The 13,170-nt window shown below is 26.0% G+C and overlaps 1 protein-coding gene across 1 annotated transcript; it reads left to right on the forward strand.

Annotated features, from left to right (window-relative positions):
• Positions 1-230: 230 nt before the first annotated feature.
• LOC113859372 (chaperone protein dnaJ 11, chloroplastic) lies at positions 231-716 on the forward strand. The gene has a single exon (XM_027492167.1). It carries the CDS (start codon positions 231-233, stop codon positions 714-716), a length of 486 nt encoding a protein of 161 aa, XP_027347968.1.
• Positions 717-13,170: the final 12,454 nt, after the last annotated feature.

Here is a 13,170-nt window from a genome sequence, read left to right on the forward strand (position 1 = left end):
AAGCTTCGAGTCAGCACCACTGAAAATCAAACATCAATAAGTTTGTTTTATTCTTTTAACGTTAAAACAGAAACAGAGCATAATGATCATAGTCACATTGGACAACATATCCTTGTCTTCACTCCCTCTTTCTCCTGTTTATATACCAACCAAATCCAAATTCCATATCCTCATTCCTCCCAATTCCCAAAGCCTCAACTTCTAACAACCGCGTCGTATAATACCGATACATGTTCACAGAACCTTTTCCTACACCAATCTCCGCCGCCACTTTTCCCGGCAAAACCGTTTCTTCATCGCCGAGCCACGTCAAATTCCGGCCAGTAGTCTCCTTCGCCACCGCCGCCGAAGCTAACTCTACTTGGAAGGAAGAGCAACAAGCACAGAGACCGTATTTGAGCCCTAACAGCATGGCTTCGTGCACGACGCTTTACGAGATTCTTGGAATTGGAACCGCCGCGTCCGGCAAGGAAATCAAGGCGGCGTACCGGCGACTCGCGAGGGTTTGCCACCCGGACGTGGTGGCAATGGATCGGAAGGAATCGGCTGCGGGCGAGTTCATGAAGATCCATGCTGCCTACTGCACCCTATCGGATCCCGAGAAGCGTGCCAGCTATGATAGGAGGTTGTTCCAACATCAGCGACCGCTCGGGACGACGTCGTTTGGATTTTCCAGCTACACTCGTCGGAGTTGGGAAACGGACCAGTGTTGGTAGCGAGTTAACTCGTCCGAGTTAGAAAAGACCCAGGGAATCAAGTTCAACAGTCTAACTAGTTATTTCAAAATTAGGAATTTCTAGCGGGACATTGAGTGTAACCTTAAGGTTCAATGTTAATGACCTCATAAAAAAAAATAATAATAATAAAAAAAAAAAATATATATATATATATATATATATTAATTTAACTCAGAACCGATAACAAGTACAGTAAGTTTTGATAAAATGCTTAGTGTGTTTTGAAAAAATATTAAAAAAAAAAAGATATATATTATATTTTTGTTTGGATGATTTTCAAAAATCAGCTTAAAATATTTAATTTTTTATAAAATAAACAACTTATACAAGATAAGCAAAATTTTAGAACTTACGATTATGATTAAAAGAAACTAACTTATTTTATAGTTAACTTTTATTTTCTTATTTTATTCTTAATAATTATTTATATATATAATTAAATATTAAACATAACATTATTTTTTTAATTTTAAATGTGATTACTTTTTATTATCTAAACATAATAAATTATTTTAAAATTACTTTTTATCGAGTATGTTTAAACACAAATTTTATACATATAATTAATTATACATGTAATTAATGATTGTAATAATTTATTTTTTTAGCTAATTTAAACATAATATTTTTTGTCTAAACTTGTTAATAAAAGAATTTAAAAATGTAAAATCAATTATCTTAAATTTTTAAATAAAATTTATTTTATCCAAATAACTTAATTCAAATATATTTTAAAGTGATATTCAGAAATAGATTATATACTTAGTTAGTATAAGCTGTAGAGCTTATAATGTGTTTTTATTTAAGCAAACGTATAATTCTTCCTGCTCTCTTTTTCAAGTTTTCTTTGTTTTTTTTTTTTTCATTACCCTTTTCTCATCCAACCACTTACATTCTCCTTTCTCATTGCCCTCTTTTCACCCCTCTTCTCCCCATAGTCTTTTTTTTTTTTTCTTTCCTCTTTCCTTTTAAGTAAAAATTTTTATTTTTTCTTAAGAAATTTTTTTAGGTTTAAGCAAAAATTATTTTTTACATATTTTTCTTAAGTAAAAATACATGGTAGACGGCAATTTACACAAAAAAAATATAGAGGATTTAGATCCATGATATTATGTTCTTTTAAAATAATTTTTACTTAAAAAATTTAATTTTATTTAATATAATTTTTATTTTATAAAATTAAGAAAGTATTAATTAATATTTTTTGATATTATCTTTCTTTCTCATACTTTTTTTTAAATTGAAAGAGGAACATTAATTATAAAGTGTAATATAATTAAATAAATTTATATGTATTTGTCATTGATTTTATTTTGTTTTAATATTACAACAATTTTAATACTTAATAAAATAATATAAATTAAGTAAGATTTCACTACACAATTTTAATCTTTTGAAACAGTCACTTGATGAAGAAAATAATATAGTTATGTTTTAAATATGACTGTAGAGAGTGATTAGTACGCAAATGATCTCTAAAGTCACTTTTAGAGTTTATAGTCACTTTTAAAGAATGATTATTTTAACAATTAAGAATCATTTTGAAGAACAATTACTAATCGCTCTTACAAATTAAAAATTTAAAATATTTTAATTACTTTTAACTTATAAACACATAAGGGTAAAACACCACTTAACTTCCAATAACAAAGTCATCTCTTCTTTTTCCTTTTCTCTCATTACTTTCATTTCTTTCTCCACCACTAAATATGAATTTTGATATTATCCTTACAAAGATGATAATAACTCTCTCTTTACACTAAAAAATATTAGCCTTTTTAACGACTATTCGTACTTTTTTTCACTTTTCTCTTTCTATCTTAACAATGAAATCTCTTGTTAGATTTTAGATCTCAACACATTAAAAAAAAATTCAAATTTTAGATTACAAACTCAAGTTTTAAGAATTATTTTAGTTTGTAGTAAAAAAGTCATAAAAAAAGAAGTTTTAAATTTTAGTTTGGTGACTTGTACAAAGTACTTAGAGAGAAATTATAAAAATTGGTCTTCAATTGACATTTAAAAAGCGATTATGAATCATTCTTTAAATATATTTATTTTGCATAACAATGCTTATTAAAGTGGTTTTAATCGCTCTCCAAGACTATGCATAAGCACTTTTAATATCTCTTTTGGTGTAGTGTTTTAAAATCATTTTGTGTTTTTCTAGTTGAGTTAAACAATCAATAATACTTTTAAAGTTTTATTAAAAACTAAAGTATTGTTTATACTTTTACACCGTTAATATAATAAATATTTTTAATAATTTATTTATTTTAATTATTTAACCTTGATATTTTAATCACTAGGAAATTGTTTGGGCAACATTTTTTATGTTTAATAAATCTTTTGTATTTGTAACATCTATATTTCAAACATTTGTTATATACTGACCGATACCATTTGTATTTGTTTTTATTTTATTTACACTTTGCTCTTTTTTATATTGTTTATTTTTTACTTTTACTTATACTCTTAAATTTATCAAAAAGAAAAAATTGGTATGAATAACATTATGACTGTCCAAGATAGGACAGTCATTCTATTTTTCTATTTTTTTATGCAATGCATTTGAAAGCTTGTTATAGTTTCTTAGTTTATCTTTTACTTAAATGTATTAGGCTTTTTCTTTTTATCATTTTTGTTTGCCTTTCTTGTGATTTTTCTTTGGCGTAAACTAAGCTCATAAATTTTGTGAAACACAAAAGAAAGATAAATGAAGAATTTTTTAGTTACCTTTTTTTATGTAACTTCTTGTTCTTTCACTAACTTACTTTGTTGTGTTTGTTGAACTTATAAAATAATGTTATTTTATTTATAAATTGAATTGGATTGCACATTTTGTTGCTATTTTTCTTGCTTTGTGATACATGTCAATAGTGTCAATAACTTGCTCTATACAATTAAATTTATTTGTTTACTATATTTTATATTAAGCTACCTTGTTAATTTATAGATATGTATTATACATATATCCCAAAATCATAATATCTTGACTTTAAAATAGAGATAAAGCATGATTGTCACAAAATGTTTATTTCAAACAACATCTGGCACAAACTTACATAAAAATATGTTGTATTTATCTACTTGTAAGAATGTGTAACTGTGTATTCATTAGAAATAGTGATGTTATATAAAACATCTTAATGCATTACAAATAACTATGTTTTTAAACTATTCATTTTCTTAATTCTTGCAATAAATGTTAACTTGGTATTTTATACATACATTTTTACCTAATCTTTTTTTTCTTACACTTTTTTTTTTCTATTATAAACCTAAACATAATTTGGAGGAATAAGAAAAAAAGAAGATAAGAATAAAAAATAGAAATAATTTTAATCAATACCATCGAGGTATATTCCTCTTTTAAATATTGTAGTTATACTTTTAAAATCTTGGTCCAAAATATCTTTACAATTATTTTGAATATTTTAAGTTTACTTTTTTAATTCTTTCCGAGCATGTAAGTCTCCAAGAATGTTTGAGGTTAAACCCTTATTTTGTGTCCTAACTTTTTTTATTCATAGTTAGAGTGTTATAAACCATTTCAAAATTCTTAAAATTGATAGAAATTATGAAGTTTGTGTTGTTTTTGCTCAATTAAGACTATAAATCTCTCTAAAGTTGTAAAACTTAAATTTTAGCCCTTAGCAACACAAACCACATTCGTAAGAATTTCCACGAGTTGTCAATATATTTTTTGTACTTGAATAATGATTTCTTTTTTGCATGGGCTTATTCCACAACTATAAGGAATTTTACTGGCATCCAATAGACTCTTCTAAGGGTCCAAATTCCTTTTTTCTAAGCTTTAAATTACTTTTAGAATCTCCTTTAACTCTTTATCTACATATAAAACAAAATGTAGTACTTATCTAAACAAGCTAAAGAAAATGCATGCTAAGTCTAAATAAAATGCATGATTATGCAACATTTTGGTATTGATTTATACTTGAATAATATACTAAATATGTACACATTAAAAGTTTGTAAATTTAATGATAGTGAAGAAAGTATTTACAACCCTGACGTCAAGATTCAATCACTTAGTGGTGGCCATAAAGAGATTCAAGAACCTTGAGATTTTGAAAGTGTAAGAGTTGTAAGGTTCACTTGAGGCATATTAATGCCTTAATGAAAAGACATCTTGAGAGATCCACTATGCAAGTCCTATAAGTTCAAACTAGTGAGAAAATTACAAAGAAAGTGAAAGACAAAGGAAATGAAGGGAAAATAGTGTAATACAACAAGGAGGCCAAGTTCGATAGAAAAAAAAATCTAGTGAAAATAACTTAGGAAAGAGTAAGGCTCAAAATAAGAATTAGAGGAAAGGGTTTGACAAAAAAAAAAAAAAAAAACTTACATATTCAATGCTATTTATGTGGTAAATGGGAACATTTCATAGATAGGTTCAAATTAAAGACAAATGAAAAGGATGATGAGGGACAATTAGCACATGAAGAGGACACAAGTGATGATGTAGTTCTACTAATGTTGAGTACTGAATCAAATGATGATAAAATTGATCTTTAGTATTTGGACATAGGTTGCTCTAGCTATGTGGCCATAAACAATGGTTTTCTAACCAAAATTTAAAAATAAAGATGAAGGTAAAGTTTGCTGACAACATTGTAACAACTGAGAGAGTAAGAAGTGTATTGATTCAAAGGAAACACGGTAAGCATGTATTCATCTCATATGTTGTTTATGTTCCTACATGGAGAACAACCTACTTGAAAAAGGTTATTCAATGGAATTGAAGCACAACTAATTGAAAATGAATAACATTAAAGGAAGATTAATTGTGAAGATTCCTATATCAAAGAATAGGACCTTCAAGAATGAAATTTAGGTTATGGATCATTAATGCTGAACAACTCTATTAGTGAATAGTAATGAAAGTTAGGTGTGACATTATAAGTGTGGATTTTTTAACTTCAAAAGATGAATTCACTAAGTAACAAAGAATTAGTAAATGTCTATCCACCTATATGATGCCAAAGAAACTATATGAGGAGTGTTGAGAATCCAAACAATCAATTTTTGAAAAAATAATTGCACCAAATAACTCATCCAAGATACCATCAACAATTAGAATAGGAAATGTGGTAATCTACAAAAATGTCAAGAACTGTTCTTTTGTTTATCAACAATACTACAGATGAAAAAGGGCTAGTATTGGAGCTAATAATGCTCTTAGCTAACATTTCAAAAATCATTTGGGTAATGGATTTTTTTGACAACAAGGGTAGTGATAAGGACATATGTTAATGGGTAAGGCTAAAGAAATCAAATGTATGTGATGATCATGAGGTCATGTGAGAGGTAGACTCCATGAGACCTCAAACACGTGCTAAAACTTGTTTAATAACTATTAGATGGCTAGATTAGAGTGGGGAGAAAAGGTCAAAAAATTAGAGGTAGTGAGGTTGAGATAAGGAAAGTGGTATGGACTGTGGACTATTGAAAAGGGTCATAAGAGCATTCTTATAATTAAAAGTCATAAAGGAAATGGAAGAAATAGAAATGATAGCAGTGACGGATCCATGATAACAGTGACGGATCCAGAAACAGGGGCAATAAAATAAATTTAATAATAAAGCATAAAATATACTAGTATACCACTAATTTTTGTATTCAAGAAGAATGATGAAAAATAAAAAAGAACCGAGAAGAAGGACTGCTTCTTTTCCTCATTGTCGTTTGTCTAGCTGAGTCACTGTTACTTGAAGTTGGGAAAAAAAAAACTTGAAATGTGATAAGCACTGATGATAGAAATTAAAAGAAAATATAAAAAATAAAATTTTCACTTGTCTTATTAGAGAAGCTTTCAAGTTCAACTCTCAATACAAAAGGCAAAGAGTGAACTAATATAGTAATGTTGTTGAGTGTGATATAGTGATTGGTCAAGGAAAATTGTACTCAAATAACTATTTTTTTATTAATTTCTTAAAGTCAATACTAATGTTCTGTATTCTGAGAAGAAGGGGCCATACTAGTGGTTTAGAGTTTAGTATCGGAAGAGAAAATATAAAAGAGGGGGCCAAGCCTCCCTTGTATTCGTCACTGAATGGCAGTACCCGATGAACTTAGCCGAGCCTTACCTAATACAACATTAACACCCTGAATTAGCAATAAATATATGGGAATCTCAATTTGTTGGTTGTGTAAATAAATATTAATTTGATCACAAAATCTCCACACTTAAGTTGTTCAATGTTATCCACCATTGCCAAGAAAGAGGTGGTAGGTGAAATGGGCAACTAAAGAAATGAAGCCAAACAGGTCTCGAGGATATTGTGGGAGCTTCAAGTATCAATAAGGACCGAAATAGAGTGACCCAAAATGGAGCTCAAGAACTTTAGTGTCTTAGGTTTGGGCTCACCACATGTTGCTAAAGAAGATAAGTATAAAAAGGTGGGCTCCAAGGTAGACAATATCTAGGTCGGCAATGATAGGGGCTCAAGATCAATAGGTGGTAGCATGGGTTCCACAGAAGAAGGAGGGACTGATGTTCACTTACTTCCCGCAACAAGAGTAGGAATTGCTTAGCAGCACATTCGTGGCCTGCATGGAACTTCTCATCACAATTAAAACAAAGACCCTTAGCACGTTGAGCTTGCATTTCGGTAGGAGTTAAACGTTTAATAGGAAAAGAGGTTGTAGGTGAAGGTTTAGGTAAAAAAAGAAAAAATTACATAGCAAAAGGTGGTCGTCAGGTATGGTTGGTAACATCACAAAATGTGGCCTCTATGAGTTTAGCCAACCCTATTAGTGCTTGTGATAGAGATGAAGGTTAAAGAACAATCAAATCCCATTGAATATCAAATTGGAGTCTCAAAATAAAGCAAGTAAGAAGAGATTTAGATGAAAGGCTTACAACATGGTTGGAAATGTGTTCAAAGGCAGTTTGATATTCCACCACAGTATTGACTTGGCACAACTTGAAAAGGGTGTTCTGATAAATTTTTACTGAAGATAGATCAAAACAAAACTCCAAAGCACGGAGAAAGGCATCTCATCTCATCAATTGATGGTTATTGAACATCCACTAATACCAATTTAGGGCAGTGTATCGCATAACAAACCTCACCATGTTCATGCATTGAATGGGGGAGATCATGATGATAATACTCAAAATATCAAAAAGAAAAAGATTTACAAAGATTTACTTATTAGTTTTATTTATTGATTAACCCTTACATAACGAAGGTCGTTAAATATATTACGGATCTAATGCTACATGCCACTTTTTGGATAAATGGACTTTAGTGCTTGCTACTTTCATTCCATGATGTTTTCAATTTTTGTCCCAACATTTTATTTCTTTGAATTTTGACTCTCGAATGCACTATACAACTTTTATTGCCAATGCTTTTCATGAAAGGCATATAATATTCCCTTTATAGTGGTGTAAAATCACTGCAGCAAATCCACCCTATTGAAATGTCATATTAATTAGTCTTGGAATGGGATCATGTTGCAATTGGACATGGGTGTCTTAATAGTATTTTTAAGTTATTTTATATGCATTTCAGATGCTCTCTATGTTGCTAAGTATTCCCATCAATCTTTTCCTACATCTTCCTATAATTTATAAAAGAATAAATATTTATTGTGATTCTTTAAATTGTAAGCCTTGATCATAGATTTTATTTTAAATTTTCACTTTACAAAATAGTACTTGTTTTGCGGATTCATCTATAACATGTAATGTCTTTAAATGATTATATAACTATAAATAGTGTTTATTGGACGAAATAAGTATTAACAAAATAAGCTTACCACTAAAAAAATAACAAGAGATGAGCTTAACGATTAATCTTTAGAATATATATTTTTTGTATTCACGTAAATAGATTAATTAACTTTTTTCCTTAGAATTATAAATTGTCAAACAAATAAAAATATATAATATAAATATCATAATTTAATATAATTAAAATTAGACTTGGTACACGGGACATAGGACAACTGCTGCATTTGCAGCTTATGAAAATATGCATTATTATAGTTTTTTATTTTTTAATAATTATAAAAAAAAGATATACTTATGATTTTTTTTAAAAGAAAAATTGATTGGCAGTAAATTTCTTTTTACAATAATAGTATATTAAAATTACATTTAAATAAAGAATTTAATAAAAATGCATTGTGTTAAGATTATATTGTCATCTATGCATGAACATTCACGTTATTGAGAGTTATTAAATTTTATAATAATTATTTAAAAAATATATTTATAATAATTTTTATAATAATTTAATCATAAATTATATTTTATTAAAAACAACTTAGTTTTATAATAACTATTTTAAATTCATATTCATGATAATTTTTTAATGATTAACAATATAGTAATAATATATCAAAACTAATTTATAAAGAAATAATGTAAATAAATTATACATTGTTAATTAATTATAAATTATCGCATTACTAAAAATTCATAATTTTTGTAATGATTATTTACAAATAATATCTAATAATTTTGATGGGTCATAATCTTTACCTTTTATTTATAGTTAGTATATACAAGTTTAAATTTCTTTGAAGTCGTCTAAAATATTGGATAATAGATATTCCTCTTCATGGTGATCTCCAAGGGCATCAAAGACTAATTAAATAATTGCAATTAAGTAAAATTAGTGATTTATATTTATACAATAATTTATTGAATATGATATTTATGAATATCTCAAGCATGTCATTGTCACTTTCCCCAATATGTCAGGGGTTGTCATCCCTGCCCACCATTAATCAACAGCAAAAAAGTTAGCATTAATTTGCATCATTTATTAAGATTAGTTGATATAGGTCATAAAACTTGACAGCAGACTGCATATGAAGTCAAATTGGCTTTAATTTTCTTATGTTAATTGTATTTGAGTGGAGCAAACACCCACTCCTGTCTTCTATTTGACTGACACACATAATGTACACCCTGATACTTCCTTTTCATCTTAATAAATAATATCTTGATTCTTTTTAATAAAAAGGAAAAAGAACAAAAGTAACTATTAATTGAAAATTTTGAAATTTTAAATATAAAATATATTCTTAATTTTAATTTAAAAAATGCGCTAAAATCACAATAACATGAATAGTTAATAATATCGTATAAGCTCTTCATGTATTTTGGAAAGCATTTATCTTTTTAATTCTAAAAACTGGAAATTGAACTCTTAAAATTTTTAATTATTATAAATATGTTTTATAGACATATATTATTAAAAAGTATTGGGAGCTCATGAAAATAAACCCTCAACCTATGGTTTATTCTTTGAGCTGGGTTTAAAAATCACTCCCTCTACTCTTATTTATAAGACCCTTTTGATCAAATTAAACGGATTAAAAAAAGTTAATAAGAATAGTTAATATATTGATATTTGAAAAATTAATCATAACACTTTATATTTATTTTTATTTAAAATTAAACTTTATTATTATATCAAATATTAGTGCTACTATTTTTTTCTTTAACCATTTATCAATTTTATATTGGTCACTTTTCAATAACATTTTATAAAATTAATAAATAATTAATATTTTTACAAATTAATTTTTAATAAATAATGTTTATTTTGTAAAAAATAATAAATAAGTGAGATAATTAATATAAGAGATGAAGAATATAATAAGAAATTAAGTAATATCATTTTATAGAATTTAGAATACTAATGTTCTTTTTAATTCTTTATCCGTACAAAATATCTGTATTGTTTGAACACTTCATGAATTAAAAGGAAATTTATTAATAATGAGCAAATTAGTTTAATAGTTAATTCTAACAAAATAGTTAAATTTATTGGTCAGTATAACTTCTTCTTTTTAATAAATAAATAATATTGCTAATAAATTATTAGAGTATCAGTAGGAGCATATAATAAAATGTAGCATTATTCAACAAATAAAAGAGAAGCAGAGGAGAGGAGAAGACGAGTAAAAAGAGAGTATTTTTTTAGGTTGTTTGTATTAAGAGAAAAATAGAAGAAAAAGAAGAGAAGAAAAATTCATATATTCTCTTACTTATTTACTTGGGTGGTATTACTATTTGAAAATATAATAATATTTTTTTAAAAATGATAAATAATGTAATATTTTGTAATAAATGAAAATAAACAAATGAATTGTAGTGATTGTTTTATAAGTTGATTTAAATATGTAAAATGACACGTTGTTGTGATCCCAAAATTTTCCAAACATGAATGGCACGTTTGCAGACTATCAGTCGCAACAAGACAAGGGAGAATAGATAAAGGAAAATGAATTGGAAAGTCGCAATGCATGAGCATAAGCTCTCATCCCTTTTCTTAGAGTAATTTTTATTATTCACATCTAAAGATAACGTTTTTCTATTCAAAATACAACATTTATTATTTTTATATTTTTATACAATGAATATATTTTAAAAATAATATTTTAAATTGTTTAAACTTAATTTTAAAGATAAAAGTTTATATTTTTAAAAATAAATAATGCATTTTTAAAAATAATTTTTAAGGAGGATCCAAAAAAGTTTTCCTTTTCTTTACATAAAGGAGAGACAACATTATGTATGGGACTCTCATAATTAGTAATTTATTTATACTTTTATGTTTCTTTATTTAATCCAAGCCAAAGAAAATTTTGAGAATGTGTACTTTCCTCTATTAATGTCATTAATGGAAAATTTTCTTCCTTGGACCGGATCACTGGGTTTCATTAATCATTGCCTTGTGGGCAATTGTTAAGAGTGAAAAGTAAAAGCTTTTATTGAGATATAATATTTAAAATTTTTAATATAATTTATCATATTTTTAATAATTTTGTATTTATTAAATTATTTAGCTATTGCACTTTTAAGATAATTATTAACAAAATTGAATTAACAAGTTGTTTATGAAGGTATTAACTAAATTTTATAAAATTAATTAAACATTAGTAAATACTTTTATGTTTTAAATGTAATAAAAAATTTCTTTAGTAATATATTTTGATTTCTTGTTATCTACTTCTAAACACGTACCCAAAATAATCATGTTCACAAATGTAGGACAAGAGAATTAAATTATAGTTCTGTTTTCAATATTTTAAAGATTAAACGATGTTTATATATATATTTTTAAATAGACTATTAAATCTTATTATCTATTATACATATTTAATATAAAATTAATAGTGATAATTATTTTATGTATAAAAGAACATAAAATGCTCTCTCTCTCTCTCTCTCTCTCTCTCTATATATATATATATATATATATATATATATCTAATGAGTTTCAACTATAAATTTATTATTTGAAGTCAAAAGTTGTAATACTTTTGTCAAATTTTTTTCTTTATAATACTATTGTATTGTAAAATATTGTAAAAAAAAATGTGTATCTTATATGTAATAAGAGATATATTAAATAATAAAATTCTAAAAACTTAGAGGGAGTAGGCATAATTGTTGGTATAATAGTAATTTAAGTATATTAAATTATTATGAATTCCTAACATTGTTAAAAAAATATTGATAATTTATTAATCTATTTATTATTATTTTTAATCATGGAGAGATAAATATATTAATGGTTTATTAATTTTATTTATTGTGTTTTATTATTTTATTTATTAATAATATATATAAAAAGGAGTTATGTTTTTCTTATAAATCAGTATTTTTTCATTATCTTTTTTCACTATCTTGCATTTCTTTTTGTACTGATTCTGAGATTATTACATTTAGTCTTCACTGCATAAGTCTTGAAGAGCAAGATTAGCTATTAAATTGTACTAAATATCTATTAAAATTTTACTTTATAAAAGAAAGTTCTAAATATAATACAACTATTTATTCGGTTTATTTTCAATAAAAATAATCATCACCCTTCAAAGAATTCAGTTTTCGTTTGAGTAAATAAACTTAGTAAATGCATCAATTATTCAATTGAATATATTTAATATTATTTTATAAATATTGTAGTCAACTATCAATATATCTTCAACAAATTATTATTTGAGGATTTATTGCAAAAAGTATAACATATATTCTAAAATATCAAAAATAAAAAGTTATTTATAAATTTTTATTTTTATTAAATATAATCACAAACAATACGGAAAACATAATGAATAATAGTGATTAAAACCCCTTCTATTTTTCTCTCTTAGTATTTAAAAGTGTCTTACTTTAACTTCTAAAGAAGCAATTGAATGTTAAGGTAATAAATCTATGTAAGCTTCAATTCCTTGAATGAAAACTGAAATATTATTAATCAAAAACTCTCTAATTCTTTAACCAAATATGATTAACACATTTATTAATGTTTAAGAATTTTTAAAAAAAATCTCATAATTATTAGATAAATTCCTTGACATCACAACAATTATAATGAATTAATTAAATCTAATTCAATAATCAATTTTTCAATTGTAAAATCAAGTTTATATCACTTTT

This window comes from Abrus precatorius, unplaced genomic scaffold (assembly GCF_003935025.1).
Source record: "Abrus precatorius isolate BTA unplaced genomic scaffold, Abrus_2018 Scaffold2, whole genome shotgun sequence".
NCBI lineage: Eukaryota > Viridiplantae > Streptophyta > Magnoliopsida > Fabales > Fabaceae > Abrus > Abrus precatorius.